We start from the raw sequence: 19,083 nt of genomic DNA, 5'->3' as shown, positions 1-19,083 counted from the left end.
CCTAGGGTGACGTTTTCTCCACATTTGGTTGTCATTATTGAGAAAAACAATATGTAACTGACGTAGAGCAAATCCAGAAAAATATAACAACTTGTTGAATCGTTGAATAGCTCGATGTTGTTAGGCGTCAGACTCAGTAATATTGTTGGTAGGTCGGTATCGGAAGGTACATTTTGGGAGGTACCTAAAAGTGCACAATTTGAATATCTATCCACCTGAAACCCTTAAGCTTGTCAAAGTCATTCTGAGTCCGAAAACCGTGTTAAACATATTTCGTCATGGTTGCCAGGTGTATGAATTTGTCATTGTTAGAGCCATACTGTAATGTCAAGGTAAGGTTAGCCCTTTTGTCTATCGGAGACCAAGCTCGCTTGCTTACAGAGTTGCGATTAAGATGATGGCTGCTTGTCGCGGTTTAGTTTGTTGCTAATATGTATATATCATGTAATCTAGATCTTTTGTATTGCATCCCTAGCTTGCTATCTGCCGAAGACAGAAATACATAAAGATTTAGAATGTATGTATGTATTTTCTTATCTTGTCCAACAGAAAAAAATACAAGTTTATAGTCATGCGCAAACGACAACCACAAGCAGCATTTGGCCGACAAATCATTAAAAAATATGAATTTTGTGATAAGATTTGTAGTATTAAGTCACCTTGTTGTTCTGTCATCATTGTCATGTAAACTTACGCCTGACCGAATTGTACCTCATTTTATTTGTGCAATTAGGCGTAAACAAGTGGTGACACTGTTTAAAATGTTTTCATACAACCAAACTTAAAATTAAAATGTTGTTATGATAAATGATAAAATATGAGCAAGCTCTAGAAAGTTAGGTATTTTTACTTTATTTTGTTATTCAACTTTAAACCAGGTATCAAGTACGTAATAATCTAGTATTTAGACAGCGATTACTCATCAGCGACCATACAGATACAGACACCGTACGAGGGGTGATCAATATGTTCTCGGCCTAACCCAGCAATAATAAGCACAACTCAAATTTTGAGGCACAACTTTATAGTATGAAGCCTTTTATCAATATCCTCCAAATTACAAATCATTGGAGTCATTACTTTCCAGGCATTCGTTTTATGCAAATTAGAAGGTAAGTGGCGAGAAAAAAGTGGTGTGAATTGTGATCAGACATGTGTGGGTCGAGTTCCCCATGCCGTAAATTAACAAAAGACATTGTCAAAATGTTTGATAATCATTCTCCTCCTATTTCAAGCAAAAAGAATTGGGTGTCTGACTTCCAGCAGCGCAAGTTCGATCGCACACCTCAGGTCACGTCAATTGTCCCATTTTTTCCGTTCTCCCTTACCTAACATTACTGGGTGTCGCCTGCAAAGTAATGATCACAATGATTTGAATTTTGGTACAGATTTATATAAGACGTTATACTTGACATCTATGCTTCGAAATCTGAGCTGTGCTTATTATTTCTCCGCAAAACCGAGGACTTATTGATAATCCCACGTACTTGTATAAAATGTTATATAAATGTGTACCAAAATTCAAATTATTGTGATCATTACATTGCAGGTGACACCCAGTAACGTTAGGTAAGGGATAACGAAAAAAAAGTGGACAATTGATCTTCAACCTGAGGTGTGCGGGTCAAATTGTCTGATCACACTTCAGCCTTCTTTTTCTCGCCACTTACCTTCTAATTTGCATAAAACGAATGCCTGGAAAGTAATGACTCCAATGATTTGTAATTTGGAGGATATTGATAAAAGGCTTCATACTATAAAGTTGTGCCTCAAAATTTGAGTTGTGCTTATTATTGCTGGGTTAGGCCGAGAACATATTGATCACCCCTCGTACACAAAGTGCATTTATTTGTTCTTTAAAAATCATAATATGGAAGAAGATGTAAATGCATGAGTTAAAAGACAGCAAAACTCACAAAACGCGAGAAAGTTCGTTTTATGAAGCTGAGAGATCGGCCAAGTTTTAGGAACGGTCTGTGGTAGCAGCGAGGTCGTTAGCCCGGATACCAGACCCGATGTCAATAGCATCTATTGTGTGGGGATAGAGATCTGGTATCCAGGCTATGAGGCCGTAGCCTTCAGTGGAAAGGAAGGCTTATATAGTGTACATGTTGAAATCTCAAAGTGCATCAAACCGACCAGTAAAAAAACACGACTAGTGCGGGTTTTTATTCAGGTTTCTGTGCCTCTATTTAGCCATTTTTGTCATCCGACTTGGGTGTGGCGGATTCTTGTGCAGTGACTGTTGTAGTAACAATATTCACAGTACAAGTCACCTTGTCAGCGATAGATTAGAGTCTTTAACAGAACAGTAGCGGTTCTTTGACACAGAAAGGGAAAAAAAGAACATAATTCGACTGCCTAAGCTAACAAAATGTCAAGCAAGCTACATTTTTAGCTTCGTGCAAAAAGATTGGTCGCTTCAAAAGGACGGCTTACGGTACCATTTTTCGTATGGTTACCTCAGATAATGGCCTCTTTCTCAGTAAAACTATGTACTTGTACATAAATTGAATACTAGATGACCGCGACCGTAATGCGACTTCCCTATGCTTTGTTATGTTGTAATTATTTTACATTTTGTATGGCATTCCAATCGTAAAGTCGCAAATCCAATCTAAGTGTAGCATGATCGCCGTCTAGCTAGATGGGATCTTATGGTATTACAAATCTATTTGCATACTGTTGGCATCGCAATAGTGAATACTGGTTTTAAAGTGCATATTAATGGCTTGATAGATATACAGAAGGGCTTAAATGCTCCTTTTTACATCTTTAACTGACAGAGGGTTGTTGATTGTGAACAATAGATGCAGACATGACGACCACGCGGCTGTTTATTGTGCTGATCACCTGCGTAGGTGTAACAGGTAAGTTGTTGCTTATGTTTGAAACAAAGCTTTAAGATAATGGACTGCATCAATTCTATAACGAGACGCTGTTGAATTCTAACCGGCTAAACTATCTATCATATTTCTAGAGAGTAACTTTTTAATATACTAGGACAATGCACTTCTGTTATTTTTGTTATAAAATTCAAATGTCTCTGATGTCAAAGTATATATATGTATTTGTTCATGTTCACTGTCGATATTGATGAAACCAAAATGTCATATTAAAGCTTATCTTTGTAGGTAGTAATGATAGTACTATGGTACCGTAATATTTCTTCCAATATAAGGTATCACGTCACCTCACCTAGTCCTATCCTCGTCAAGAGGGTCGGGGACCATGGTTGTCTCCATCACAAGTCTTTGCCATTCCTCCTTGTTCTTTCTTTCATTCTGTTTTAATAAGGTATACACGGGTCAAATTTTCAACCGCCACTGACGCCTTCTTCATAATCAATAATGACCCATCACTTCAGAACGTACATGTATATAAACTCGAGTTACAGACACGTTGTCTTGCTATTACGTGATCTGCCCAGTGTTCTGATTTCGTCGGTCGATTTCTTTGGTCGAAAAATAGATCGGATTTATTTTCAGTGAAAACTACCTGGTTGTTTAGGAAAATTTCTCTTTTAACAATAGCTAGCAAAAAATGGTAACGTATTATTTTCGACCCCATTGGTAATGTATTACAGGGCAGGTAACAAACGTTACCGGTAACGTTTAATTTGTTACAACACTAGACTTTACCCTGTTTTCTGGCAACCATCGCACTCGTGATGTTAACGTTTGTTACCGAATTTGGCCACAGGCATAAACCACCTCACACAGCCTCCAAGATCAGTGACAGTAGCGATCTGACGTGATCGGGCAAAGTGCCTGGGTAGCCGGTTTTACCTGCCGAACGGTCATTCTGGGAACTGAATTGTAACATTTGGGGCAACTATTTGCATTCTTCGTGTCTTCTCAGGCGACAGCCAATTTTTAGGGGGTGAAATCCCACCCGTGGCTATGATAATCTTCCAAGCCATCAACCAATATGAATGTTGTGGTGCATCTTTTTAAAACGTAGGAACCAGTGATTTTGTCTAAAATTTGCTGCATATGAAGTCCCAAAGTCAGACGACAGCATTTTTTTACATTTAAATGAGAACGAGCCGTTTACATTCTGAAGTTATTGGTTATTCAACTGACCGATTCCGAAGAAGGCGACAGTGGTCGTTGAAAATGTGAGCCGTATACTCCTAAGAAAGTTTCGTCTTTTATCAAAACCGTCATGTCATTTTAGTGAGTGTACAGCCCCCTGAGTTCCTAAACGTCGAGACCGAACTCAACGGCAAACAGATCTCTGAGAATACTCCAGTTGGTAAGTTGTCAATGTCCAAACCGAGCACAGTACATTTATAGGTCCCTGGAAATGGCTTAAGAAATATCTTTTGACTAAATGTTTTAACATATACAGCAATGCATGCTGCTTTAATATAATATTACGACATTAAGATTTTTGCCGTAAAACCTGAATCCAATGAAACATTCCACACGCAGCAAAACCCTGATCAAGTGTTAAGCTTTCATAAGATATATAGTAATGAGATCATGATGAATTTCACCGCTTAAATGGACCACATGGCCTGCTGTGTGTAAAATACTGCAGTAGAATTTGATATTAGATGACTAGTATATACTTATCCATAATAACAACGTTTATTATGAAATGTACTCCACTGATATTAACCTCATCAGATGCGACATATTCTACTTGTTTATTTGCAATTATAATTTCATTTCAGGTGCAACAATTTTCCAAGTCCGTGCTAGAGATCCGGACGGAAATCCTCTGCAGTTTTTCATCACTGGAGACTCCTTCAGCATAACCGATGTCGGGTTAAATGCTCAACGGGAAAGTCTGGGAGATATAACGGTGGCCAAGATTTTGGATCGTGAGGTGAGCTATATCAATTTTCACCTTTCCAAAGAAAGTTAAATTTTCAGTAACGTCATTCTGTTCATTTTTAGCTTACTCGTTTGCTTGTCTGTCGGTAGCTCAGGCAGTGAAGCAAAGTACAAGTTTGGTTATGAGTAATTGTTACATTATATAGAACTACCCTAGAACTTCAAATTTTGATTCCTCGTGTCCTGAACTTGCTGTGATTTTTTAGATGAGGATTGTTCGCTTGCAATATTTTGATTACGGGGACATGTGCCGGCTGTGTGCTTTTAACAAGTATTCCTATGCGTCTTTTTTTCAGACAAACCCAATTGTCACATTTGCCCTAACTATACGTGACGGAGTTGGAGGACACGAGGTTTGTTTTGCACGTCTTTTTGTCAATTTATTATAATTCACCAAGCACTGCACTGCATGTCTGGAGATATCGGTTAAAAATATGACATTATACGTCGATGAAAGTTAGACATCCAGGTTATACGATACGCCAAACAGCAATTACTCAAGCAACTGACTCTGATCTCGAAAACGGTCAGACGTTTTAGATAAATATGAAATACAACATGGTGTATTCCGTGTCACTCGTGGTCCCAGCCCGACCGCGGCAGAAGGCCGGAGAGTGATCCGACCCGCGGCAGGGCTGGGACCGAGGATGATGCAGAATACACCGTCGGCGGAATGCACTGACAAAAAAAAGGTTCGGTGCGAAATGCGCCAGAAGTTGAGAAAACATGGTGCCCTCGAACAAACATTGTTACAACAGTAATGTTACAACGTCCGAATCAAGTGTTTAGAATATGTAATTGTTATTTTGTCAATTGTTTTGATAAAGATTATCGTTTGTAATCAATACATTGTGGTCGCATGTTTATAACAATGATTATAAAAAAACTTCAGCCACTCGATCAGGTGAGCAACATGTATCGTTTTAGTGGAGAGGCTGGGGATTTCCCTTTCTAATAGAGCTGACGTATTCCTTATCTTTTGTTTCAAATTAAAGATCACCTACAGCGATATTCATGTCAATGTCGTTGATTACAATGACAACTCGCCGCAGTTTCAAAACACACCATATGAAACCAGTGTCAGCGAGGTAGGTGTCTCTTTAATCCCTTTTGCATAGTCTGCCACCTTGCTTTGGCCACAAAATGAATATTGTAAGACATTGTATGACACTTACTCTAGACTCTTTTCAATGGTTTTATGTGACTAGATGCCAATTGATCGCACTAATGATTTTCTATCCCGACAGAATGCAGATCTTGGGACGTCCATCTTTCAAGTTTCAGCTACTGACGTAGACAGTGGAGCCAATGGTGCCATCAATTTCCATCTAACTTCGGTTGGTTTACTTCAAGTCGTCTTGTAGTAGCTTTTCTTGCCAGTGTATCGTTTCTTTGAACGATGATGATAATTATTTGAATAGTTTACAATCTATATGTGGAGATTTTAAAGTTTTCTGGCTGCTGCGCTACTTCAAGAACGAAAATTTTTGGACAGCCAAAAATGCCTGTCAGGCAGTAAGTCTTACAGTACTTACTAGTTAGAATCTTAGTAAGTCTGTTTTTGGTATTAACATCATTACGTTGAGAAGAGTGTAGCCTTCTAACACATAAAGGCCTTTTAAAAAAAAATGATAAGTGAAAACTATGCCTACATTTCCCCATATATGCATAGAACACGGAGTCGTTTGACATCGATTCAGTGAGTGGATGGATAACACTGAAGGACAGGACGAACATCGAAACGGAGACTGAAACGGCATACGCTGTCACCGTGCAAGCAACTGTAAGACGATATCTTGAAACATGCTAATCGCCATTTATTCATACGTATCATGATATTTCGGCAGTTAATTTATCAATGCAGAAGAATTGAAGATAGAATTGAAGTAAGATTTTATGTAATTAGGTGGTAAAGACATTTTCACCTTACCGAGATAATTTTTCCGAATATTTGTCAAATAAGAAAAAAAAGTTGAACTTTCAGTGGAAACGCCTCTTATGCGTCATGAAAATATATGAACAAAGAAAATGTACCAAGTTGCCTTTGTTTCCAGGATGGCGGAACCCCGTCCCTATCGACCTCCGTGGACGTGTTTGTGGCGGTGAATGACGTACAGAACAGGTCTCCCGTTTGGCTCGGGGAGCCCTATGACGTGTCAATCAAAGAAGGAGATCCCAGCAGTCGATTGGTAATTAGAATTACCATACATTCTTAAAGATATAATTCAAAGGACATACTCAATTTATTTAAGGTATTATTTGATAACCCACCAACAATGTCAAAGTTACATACAATGCCTTAAAGATGAAAAACTTGTTTTTCATAACGTTGCATTTTTTGGGGACAGGATGTTCAGATGAATGAAATGTTTTCTGTTTTCCGTCAGGGCGCTACCGTTCTCACAGTTCAGGGTTTAGATGGCGACAGGTCCAGAACAAACTCTGTTCGCTACGAACTTGTCAGTGGGGGTAAGTGACTTATTGCCACCATGGAAAATGAAGGTATAGGTTTGTGTTTATGCGTTTTTATTTGTGTGTGTGTGTGTGTGTGTGTGTGTGTGTGTGTGTGTGTGTGTGTGTGTGTGTGTGTGTGTGTGTGTTTGTATGTGTGTGTGTGTGTGTGTTTGTGTGTGAGTGTATGTGAATATGCGTGTATGTTTATGATAATTCTTGTCATACACAATTGTCCCTTATTTAGAAAACAGATCGCACTTCAAAGAAATATTTCATAATCTGGGTTATAAACCACTGAAATCTGACTACAGTACTTGATTGAGTTATTGATAAATTCGCTAACAGATCCATTGACCGATTTATGAAACGACATTTGTTAAGTTCTAGATATTCATTTACACATTTTCAGATCCTTCGAACTATTTCAACGTCGGTACCACCAATGGAAGGCTGACTCTGAACAAAGCCCTGGACAGGGAGGCACCAAACATCTTTGCCATCACCACGCCTGGAGTCTTCATTCTGAAAATAAAGGTGCATAATTCTAATCCCCAGAATAAATAAGTGACATGTGTAGCTGATGATACTTCTGGTCTCTTGTCTCTGGTGTATTGGCCTGACATCAATCTAGCTGTTCGAAGATTTCATGTGTATTTATGTTAGAGACTTGAGGAAAACTAGCCAGGAGGGTACTGATTGATTGTCACCAAAATATACCAAGCATAACTTGCTGTACATGGTAATCATTATACAGGGGACCGAGTACAAACCGGATGGAACAGTTTCGAACCCGGAGCAGTCCAGCGAAGTAGTTGTGATCATTCGAGTTACAGACGCCAACGACAACCTACCCGAGTTCAACCAGCAAGCCTACAATGTAGAAATCACAGAGAACCCAGCGGTGGACACACCTCTGCCTCGTCTCAGGATGACAGTGTCGGACAAGGATACAGTAAGCACCGATTACAAATCTAAGCCGCATTGATTTCCTTAGGCATTGCTATTAAAGGCCGGGGACATTGCAGCTTCCAGCTTCATTTGCTTTGTATAACGATGTAATTTGTAGCTGTTGTATCTCAATATAAGCTGATAGTCGGTACCTCCAATATTCTTTTTGTAAACAGTACATGATGTTGACCTCCCTTCTTCTGTACGGCCATTTGTAGCTATAACAATTACTTATCGACGCCATTTAATCATTTTAGACGTCATATCAAGCCATCTAATCAGCTTCATGAAACAGCTTTATAGAACCATACAAAGTGAAATTGCTTCATATATTTGTTAGTGTAGATAATAGAGATCCGTATATTTCTATACTTCAGCAGTATTATATCATTTAAAACTTCATATGAAACTTGCTTTCTGATGTTATTTTCTATTCTAACTACTTTTTCATGAACAGCTACCCAACAACCTGTTCAACCTAAGTGTCATTAATGACCCAAACAACGTCTTTGACATCGAGCCCAAAATAGTGCTGGGAGGACAGGCTATCGTCAACCTGCTGGTCAGTGATCCATCTCAGCTGGATTATGAGACAACGCCCAACCACCAGATCGCCATAAGGGTATGATTTTTTAACTATACTTAATATTAATCTCGTTAGATCCTCTTATCCATTTTAGGTCTATCTATCTATCTATCTATCTATCTATCTTTTTATCCACATATCTAATATAGCATATCTTATGTATCTATATGTCTATCTATCTATCTGTCTGTCTGTCTAATCTAATCTTTATATTGATCAATCTACTATTAGCAAAATTTGTTTCTGGGTAATGCTGATATATCTAGGTATCTGCTTTACATAAGGCCCGTCACCAAAATTATCTATGTCACGTACCGTAATGTCGACTTTTATTAGGTTCAGGCAACGGAGTTTCTCCCTGAAGGTGGAAGCCCTCAGCAAGTGTCTGTTCCTGTAGTCATCAACATCAAAGACGCTCCAGTAAGTCAACAATATCAAGCACCATCTGTACTCTGGGTCTGACAAATAATTAGATATTGACAGACTCGTTTAGATGGAAAGATTCCAATTGAGTGCTTCTAAAGTAAGTCTCATATGTTAAAAAAGCCAAGTAGAAAATGTGAGATTAAGTTAAGTGCAGTATGGGATTCAATAGAAAAAAATATTTAAAAAAATTCAATGTCTTTCTGTAAATGATATTTAGAACGCAATGAATGGTTTTATCATATCATTCTTGAAAGATGTGTGTTTGGAAATCAGCCTAAAATGATGTCAGTGTTGTCTATGTCTTGCCAGGAGAGCAGCAACAGGATCTTTAATCTGGATGTGACTGAGAACTCCTCACCCGGCACCACTGTTGGGACAGTCAGGAGGGACGGGGAGACCGCTGTAGACTACTGTATTGTAGGTATGTTGAAACTAAAAGTTTTGTACATTAGTTATGTAACTATAAATCACTGACTGTGTTCTACGTTTGGTTTTACTATGTGCAAATAGATGCATGCAGATATATCTATAAGGCACATGCGTTTGAAACAATCCATTTGATCTAATCTGTATGAAATATCATGAAATCATGTAGCAATCTGAATTGAAGAAGCTTGTCATAACTGTTTGTGAAAAGACTGAGGCGTATTGAACAAGGTTCCTATGAACCGGTTTGATTGTACGTACATGTAATATTAGTCGCACAAGGAAAACTTGCAAAGAAGACGAGGAGTATTGCTCAAATGTTTTGCGTAGTAGATGGAAAATAAAGTGTTCCTTTAAATAATATTATACAATTTCATGCATCTAAACACGATAACGTTTTTTTCCATACTAGGTGGAAACACAAACAGCACGTTTGCTGTAGACAAGTCCACTGGCTTGGTGACCGTGGTAGCGCAGCCGGACAGAGAGATAATGGCTCTGTACGAACTTGTCATCAAGAAAGTACCAACGGTAACACCCATTCATCACTATCAAAATCATGAAACCACAAAGATTTTTTTTTTCTTGTAGGACCAAAAATGCCTTCACAATAGGCACGTGAGTGCACGTGAGTGCACGCTGGTCCAGGTCCATTATGTATAATGGTATTGTAGTTTTGATTAAACTTTGAGTATACACTGAGTGTTGATTTAACTTTCAGGGTTCGGCTTGTCCTGCGGGGCCGATTGCATACGACGATAACGACGCCACCCTAAGCAAGGCTCTGATCACCATAAATGACATGAACGACAACAACCCAACATTCCCAACAAAGGTGTACTATGCAGGTAAAATACTTATTTATCGAACCATACCAAACAACAAATTTGTGAAATAGATAACACATTTTGAGTGCGTCTCTGTACAATAACACACCATGAACATATGTATTATCTGTTTATCAGGAATACCAGCTGATATTACATTCGACAGACCAATAACTCAGGTCCAGGTGAGATGTACTTATTTTTTTATTCAGTTATAACTATTACTAGAAAATAGGAAACTAATGAAAGATAATCACTGAATGAGGACTTGTGCTTTAGTTTATTGTATAAGGCCAGCAGTTATATCAATTGAATATAAAGATAACGTTCTATGTTTACTTGACAATGGGCTGAATGTAGTAGAATTGTTCTTTCTGAGCAACTTTGTATTGTTGTATGTCTGTCTTTTGGCAACCACCTCCAACTTGAGCCATCTTATCCGTGCCATAATATAATGGTATTAATGTGTTCAATCGCGCATGGGTAGAACAAAGCTGTCTGTCCTTGAGACACAAATAAAACGCGTCCGGACCGAGGCCAGATGCATCCTTTGATGTTTATAGCATGATCGAGACAATTGTTTACAGGTCAGCGTTCTTCATCTTCGACATATATAGCACCACAGTGATTGCAAATCCCAATACATTCGGTACCTTACTGCAGTAAACATCTTCGTTTCTTCTCCTCTATAGGCATTGGACGCCGATGCAGGGGTTAACAGTGAGATCACGTACAGCATCACATCAGCAGAGTTCATTGCCAACAGGAATGACATAACAGGGGAACAGAGTAGACCGGTAAGTCTGAATCATTTGTCATAGTGTTATATAGATACATATTCTATGGAGTATCTACACATTTACTAGCTGTTAGATAGCATCTATAATGGATAATTGATATAATCTGTGTGTCCAGCATTTTCTATACCATTCTCAGTTTTTTGCTTTTTTTTTAACACAGGAGCTACCTTATACACAACATTCTTGTAATTGATTTGATTCCCTTTAATTGGCTGTGTAAGAATACAGTCTGCGCTACCCATCTAGCGACATGTGATGTATTTTGTGAGCATATATGTGTTTTATAATGCGATTTTGCTTTTCAACAGGTGCCTAATGCATTTCGGGTGGACCCCCAAACAGGCCAACTGCACACCAACCAACTCTTCAACGACTACCAGAATGGTTACTTTACAGCAAATGTGCGAGCTCAGGACGGCGCTGGGAGAAGCGATGATACGGAAGTTAGGGTAAGCATTCACGTTTAACATGACTTGCTTTACTACATCAAAATAGTCAGGAGAATGTGGGACATCCCAATCCTTTGATCTAGTGTGTTTACTTTAGGCTTTTATCATGGTGCGATGACTGGTTTCCATGGTGACAGAGAATCTTTATGAGCTTCACTGATTTTCACTCTAATTTAGGATCCTGAGCTCTTTTTGGTGACTCAAGAAAACGGGATGGTTCTCCTCTTTTAGAGGCGTATGGCCACAAGCTATCGGAGAATAGGCACAATATCCACCCCACCCCCCGACAGCGAAAGATTGTGTAACAGAGCCTAATCTATTTAAGAATGTAACTACATAGATTCCAATATGTGTATCCAGTTACAGAGTTAGATCATGGACTTTTGAAATCCCCACAGGCATACGCGCTACCGTCACAGTACGGACTGAGCACGGTGTTTGATACCAGCCCAGATACACTGAAGCCACCTAAGATACACGAATGTCTGAGGTAAGGAAGAAGCTAGCAGCAAACTGTCTTAGACTTTTCGAATAGATCACTAATCAGGAAACTGTAGTTATACTCATCATCGCTGTTGTGAAGACGTTTAGAAGTGATAAGGTCGTAAAAAGCTCAGTCCGACTGTTATATTTTATTGCAGGTATTTTGATTTAATTAGCTCATTAATGAGAAGTTTATTTGCAAGTTCTTGCCCGAGGGCTAATTGCAACATGAGACATACAGAAAATATAATAAACATGTATAAAATGAAATACTTTGGTATAGATAACAATGGTGACAAGTGTAAACGAGTGACTATTCTATCAATGATATGGACTGCTGAGAGCAACAATCTACGTATTTAGGGTTTGACTTCTTTTCTGGAAGCAGTGGAAGACGAAGTGTCCCACTTTTTCTATGATGCGTGGGTTATGTGACGTTAACAGCGTTATAGTTTTGTTTTCGTCGGTAAGCGTTTGGAAATTTTTGTGGAATTTGCATGCCTCTTCAAATAACTCATTTCTTTCCTGATTGTTAGAGAGGCAGTTAGAAATAAAATGCATTTCGTCTTCCACCGGTTTTGCCATACAATGGTTACAGGTTCTTTCGCCCACAGGTAGCTTTTTGTACCGCCCTCTCTCAATTTCAAGGGGGTGGGCGCTAATTCTAAGTTTGCACATTGCCGATCTGGCCTCGAATTTATCTAGTAACGTTAAATAAGTTTCCATTGAGTATCCCTTCTTTTTTTTTATTTAATGGTGAATGGATTGTAAATATTAACAATGGATCTGTAAATGTTAAACTGGTCCGTGCAGAATGATAGCTGTCGTCCTAATTACAGGCGCCTTGAGGAGCGAACAGGCCGCAGAGTGGTCTACCAGAGTCTGCAGTATGGCACAAACAGCCAGGGAAACATCAACAAACAGCAGTGAGTTTTTAACGGAACAAACGCAGTGTTCAACGCACATAAAAAGCTCATGTCTCACAGTGCTTGCTTTTTTAACACCTCAAAATTATGATTATGCAACTGATCCTCATTTGTACCCCTTTTTCAGATCTCAAGTCCGCTACTATCTTATAGACGAGAACACAAACATGGTGCTAACGACTCAAGAGGGGATGAGGTAGATAAAACCTTAGAAATAGTAAACTGTTTATTTGTCTACTTTAGAATATATTTCTGTAACCATCAGTGACATCTTATACAAATGCTTTCCCTTTTTGTATGGCTTTTTTTAATGTAATTTGGCGAAAAGCAACTTCCACTTATTGTTAACCATATCTATGCCTCGTCTTTGGTCATTTCTCCTAGAATCGTGGATGGAGTGGACTGGAACACACTCCGACCAGAGTGCCCACCGCCGGCCGGGACACGCGTGAGTGGGAGTGCAATTGGGCCCCATTCCACTTCACGGCGATCACGCTGCGATTTCGTTACGCGCTGTGTCAAATAGCGTGGTCGCTGCTGTAGTGGAATATGGTGTAACTGTAGTGTTATTTTGTTAACATGTTTTTGTTTATGGAGCAAATACGTGTGTGACTATGTAAACTTCTCTAGCTGAAAATTCATTTTGATTGTTTGAATTTCAGAGCGCTCAGGTTGGCAGTGCTTATGAGGGATTCAGTAACTGGGAGGCCTTCATGATCGCTCTTGCCGCACTTCTACTCTTGGCCCTCCTCCTCTTGTTGTGTCTCCTCTGCTACTGCAGACACTGGTAAGTCATCTTTGTCTCAGCTTCTACAGATAATTGTTGTCTTGAGTGCTTTAGTTGAAACTCATTTACATGCACATGCTTCTACGTAGTCTTTTATCATGAATCTGTGAAGTACTAGTAATGCTTGGATTTCTTTTTGATGGCACGTCTTTTTCTTTCCCTTCCTAGGTACAAGAAGAAGATGCAAAGTGAGTAATACTTCGTAACGTATCAATGCAATATCGAAGCGTTGTAGTTGAGGTACAAATCTTACTATGAAACTGACAATTTCTAGAAGAAAGATAACATGGACAAAGCTTCAAATCGTTGTCACATCAAAGGAGATAAACTGAACTGATTCTGTACTTAATTAACATGTTTGTACAATGGGGATCATACCAAGGTCTTCGAATAGCTAATTTGAATCTAGCTGCAAATGAGCGACTGCATTGTCAACAATTACAAAGTATGATTCAGGGCGATCCAATTTGCTTTACGTTGCTTTACAGGCAAGTTATTGGTTGAGCCGGTACCAGAGCCCGCGCCGTAAGTTTGAAAAGTGTTAACGATTCATACAACAACGATAACTTCTTTTATCTCTCATTCAATTCTTAAATCGCCTGGTATTACCAACAATTATACTAAGTCTTTATCTATAGCTTCGCAGAAACACACTCATATGTTTCAATTTCCCTGTTCTTGCACCTTACATGTCAAGCCCTGCATTATTGTATTCAGTTCATACCTTTACAACCTCTCGTCTTTCCTCTCTTTCTCTCCTTCCCTTTAGAGAAGAGGAATTGACCACAGTTTTCACAGAAAAGCAGTGAGTATTGACATTATCTTAAGTTTTATTCATAACTACACTATACAATTTGTGCCCTTTTATATCTATCATATGCCTGTACTGTCTAACGTGCTTTGTCAGATTTAGGCACTAAATGTGACAAATAACATTTCCATTGAATTGATGGTCATATTTCTTAATTTTGCTTTCACATTGAATATTGATGCTTGTAAATGGTATATATTAGGGAGCTAGAAACGCAACTTGCTATTATGGATTTTGGGACCGATATCAAACCTGACCTCAAGAGTGACGGAGTAACCTTTGCGTCCACGACCAAAACACAACAAGCCATCGGCTACCATGAATACATCAGCACACGGATTCCGCCTCAAGAATGGGGCAACCACAATGCTGCATTCACTATGGAGGTAACTCAATTTTCATAAGTAGCGCCCATGAGAAATTTACCTTTTGATTTCAAAGGAGATGCATTTAGCCTTTTCCTTGCACAGGATCTAATACATAATAACGTTATTTAGAATTCAAAGTCTTCCCTGATGTTTTACCTACCAGTTGACATCAGTGCACTGCGTACGTGTATCTGATACGTAATTTGGTTATCTTTTCTCTCTTGTGTGATTACTTTCATCTTCAAAAGGACGTCCGTCTTCCAGGATACAGCTTGTTATCTTGATTGCATGGATTAAAAGGCGGGATCCCTTTGTACCAACTCCCACGCTAATCTTTCTCCTGACTTTTTACTTTCTCCTCACCATGATCAATAGCGTGATGAGGAACCAGTTCACACCACCGTCTTCACCCGTGACCAGGGTGGCACCTCTTCAGGCTACATCACCGGAGCCGCCGACGGAGAAGTTGTCTCAACTACGGTAATAAACCTAAACTTAACCTCCATATGCACTTCCCTTCTAGCCAGAAAGTTAGAATAATTTGTATACAGATCTGGAGATTTTGTTTTTTTTCGTTATTGTATGTGTTGTTTGAATTCGGTTTACGTTTGCAATGATTGAAGTATGGTATACTAGATGTGAATAAATAACATATTACAATAACGTGTCTGACTACAACTTTCATAGACTATACGTATTTTATACAAATTTAGGATAGGAAAATTTACTTTCTTGCTAAAAAAAATGGTAAACACGCATATGAATTTATTTTTATGTCCTGTAGGTCTTCTCTAAGCAGGCGGATGCAGGCAACACCAGGATAAACCACCCCGTGTATGACGGCACATACTACGAGCACGAGCAAAGCAGCAGGATTTAAAAGTCAGACGTTAACCTAGCGCAACCTGTCACTGTCGGCGACAGAGACGACCAAATTCATTGCCTTCCTTGTTACTTATACGTTCTTTGGAATGATATGTTCATCAAAAGCTAAATTTTTTACAGTCCTTTTGTGCATATTTTATCATATTTACAGTAATTTACAGTAATGTTCTTCAGTCAAACATGTTAGCAAATATTCGTTAAAAAGCTGCCTGCTCTGAGAATTTAGTTTGAACATTATCTATTTGAAGGGCCGTAAGGTAGAACCAGGTTTAAACTATTTACATGAATAATGTGTTTAGCAAAATAGAAACCTATGATTTTGTAGACTAGAAAATGATGCAATAAGGAATTGGATTACGTATGTAACCTTATTTTGGATATAGATTTATTGCAACTTTATCGAGACTATATCTTTTGTCATTGTTTCCAAATAGCCTTTTGCTTTTAACCTGCAGTTTATTTTTCAAATGTATAAAAGTTTATTCGTAGTTAGAATAGATATAAGCAATTTCCGTAGTCGTTTATTGAATTGCTTATACACAGGCAAATGCGCAGAACATTTTATGCTATGCTAGCTAGATTTCTACCAGTGATTTAATGCAATATCACTCCTTCTACTATACAGCGATATCTGATACTGCATATGTCACGATTTACATTTTATAATAGAATTTGCTTTGTACAAGGTGTGCAAAATATTGATAATCAACTAGAAATAGGATGAGATTAAATTTTTAAGACAAACAATATTTTGACTCGTTAGCAATAGAAGCATTATCTTTTATAAATTTTGTCTTTGATATATCGTTATTAGTACTAGTAGAATAATTTTGTGTTTCAAATAATGACCTTGTTTCGTATTTCTTTAACCCAAAAAAAATTTCACTATACAATTAGGCGACAAATTATTTACCAATCAATTTTCAATGACAGATATCATTTATCGGAACTTAGATCTATACCTTAACGATTATTTTGTATAAGTAAAGATTTCACTTTTTATCAAAATAAAAGGAGATGATGATCATACGTCGTGGTCAAAGCTTCACGAGATATATCTTTATCTATATTGGCAATTATTCGTGCATCTTAAACCAGAATGCATGAGGTGCGGTTCTATGTACACTTGCTACAGATAAGCACAATTACGTATCTTCCTGTCAGTGATTTTAAGCCATACAAAAGTGACCGTGTTAAACAGGTGTCCCTGCATCCTTATTTTATACTTAAACTACTTTAACTACTACGAATAAATTTAGTAAGATTTTCGTACATATGTTTATTTCGATACATTTACTAGCACTGATATTACGATACAAAGTACAAATATTTATATTTCAGCCATACCATATATGGTATGGTGAAATATATTGTATTCGTAATGTTTCTTTCTTTCTTTCTTTCTTTCTCCTGTCAAATCTTCAAAGCGATTCATCTCCGTCGTTCCGTGACCGAATGACCTGAAATTTGGCACAAGGGTAGAGTGGGTCAATACCGAGGTGCTGTTTTCTCATTTTTTTCATATCTGCCTCTAAAATGATTTTATTGAAGTTTAAAGGTCATGTTTTGACCAAAACGGTATATTGTGGCCCCCTGTTCCCTTGAATTACAATGGAATGACCTTAAATTTGGTGTAGATAGGCATTAGATAGTTGGTAAAATGATCCAAGTAAAATTTTGGGCATAAACTACTTTAAAATGCTTAATTTCAGCGCTTTTCTGAGGGGAAATTGGTTTTCTTTCGGCTTCCTGCCGTGAACTCCAGTGACCCCAGAGCCCACACGTGCCAGGTGCCAGCGGTCTGGGGAGAGCGAGAGATAATTACTTTATGGACGCCAGCCAATCAGCGACGAGAAAGGCGAATGCTAGTTAATATTCATAAGCGGGGCCTTGCAATCCCGTATATACACAAACAGATGCATATTACAGCCTTACTGTGGCCATATGGTCCCCTTTGCCGGGTTTGAAATTGTAGTTTGCGAGGATTTGGAGTTCAGACAGGGTCATTTGAGCGGTAGCGGACGGTACGCGTGCATTGAACGTTAGTGTCGATGAATTTACCAACATTCCGCATGGCACTATCAATCATTTTCGGCAGATTTGGACAGGGAAAATTGGACGGCTTGCGTTTAGTTTTGATACGTAAGTTTGACAGTGGCGAGAATGCATGTATTTTTCCCCGAACAAATGTAGGTACTTCTAGTGTTGTTGTTGTTCTTTTTTGACGTAAACTTTGTACATTCAAATTGTAAGTAACTTTAAACTGCCAGAGTTTGAGCCCAATAAAACACTCTCAATACCAGAGTATCACCACTGACCTCCGAAAAGAAACCCCCGAACAAAGTAGAAACACCTATCCTCCAGGTCTCGCACGCTACGAGCAGGAAATTATAACACTCAGACAAGATTACGTCCGATGGCTGATTGCATACAAAGTAAAACAATTTAACAGTGGTATGCAGGGGCATATACTTAACAAAGAATTCGAAGGAAAATGAAATATATAGATAAAGCCAAATCAAGTTAACTTGTTCGTCCTGGGATTTTTCAGAAAAGAAATGAAGCGACAGGGTGGTAAAATTCTTGTAAAATTTCGAGACGTCTCCGTTTATGTAATGGCTCATACAAAACAAGAAGAAGATTGAAGTTTTTAGCTTGAAAAAAACAACAACACTCCTACTACACAGTACCTGCACCTGACAATTATTAAAACGTATGCCCTACTTGCTTAAAAAAAAGTTCACTGCAATAATAAATGCACCCACATCACAAGGAGATTATGACGGTACTTAGACCTAGTTATCGAAGTGGAAATTGTTGAATGGCGTCATGTAATTTCATGACGAAAATCTTCTGAATGGAAGATGCGTTTTTTTTTCACTCTCGGAAAAATAGGAGCTGCCGCGATTCTAAAAACCAATCAGTTATGCATAGGCGCTCCTGTGGAAGATTATATTCTTCCATATGGGCCCGGGGCATATTGGGCAAGCTCTGTTTTGACATGGAATCAATTCACAATATTAGTTCTCTTTTGGGGATAACTTACATTAAATATTGCATTTT

The 19,083-nt window shown here is 38.5% G+C and overlaps 1 protein-coding gene across 1 annotated transcript; it reads left to right on the top strand.

Annotated features, from left to right (window-relative positions):
- The first annotated feature begins 3,575 nt into the window (after window positions 1-3,575).
- Window positions 3,576-17,292, top strand: LOC118411770 (cadherin-23-like). Its single transcript, XM_035814255.1, has 30 exons — window positions 3,576-3,591; window positions 4,180-4,257; window positions 4,682-4,836; window positions 5,141-5,197; window positions 5,840-5,932; window positions 6,092-6,181; window positions 6,517-6,627; window positions 6,899-7,033; window positions 7,232-7,313; window positions 7,708-7,832; window positions 8,053-8,250; window positions 8,704-8,868; window positions 9,169-9,252; window positions 9,568-9,679; window positions 10,097-10,215; window positions 10,406-10,532; window positions 10,650-10,696; window positions 11,204-11,308; window positions 11,620-11,760; window positions 12,159-12,250; window positions 13,083-13,169; window positions 13,297-13,365; window positions 13,554-13,617; window positions 13,832-13,956; window positions 14,125-14,144; window positions 14,445-14,481; window positions 14,726-14,761; window positions 14,970-15,153; window positions 15,511-15,615; window positions 15,920-17,292. Exons 1-30 carry the CDS (start codon window positions 3,576-3,578, stop codon window positions 16,013-16,015), a joined length of 2,955 nt encoding a protein of 984 aa, XP_035670148.1. The 3' UTR covers window positions 16,016-17,292.
- Window positions 17,293-19,083: the final 1,791 nt, after the last annotated feature.

Source organism: Branchiostoma floridae, chromosome 3, assembly GCF_000003815.2.
Source record: "Branchiostoma floridae strain S238N-H82 chromosome 3, Bfl_VNyyK, whole genome shotgun sequence".
NCBI classification, from domain to species: domain Eukaryota; kingdom Metazoa; phylum Chordata; class Leptocardii; order Amphioxiformes; family Branchiostomatidae; genus Branchiostoma; species Branchiostoma floridae.
Note: the sequence above shows the minus strand (reverse complement) of the source record. Positions and strands in the feature narration are given on the sequence as shown.

Coding starts and splice junctions, on each gene's coding strand:
- LOC118411770 (XM_035814255.1), top strand. Junction 6,628..6,898: donor CTGTCACCGTGCAAGCAACT/GTAAGACGATAT, acceptor CTTTGTTTCCAG/GATGGCGGAACCCCGTCCCT. Junction 15,154..15,510: donor ATGCTGCATTCACTATGGAG/GTAACTCAATTT, acceptor CATGATCAATAG/CGTGATGAGGAACCAGTTCA.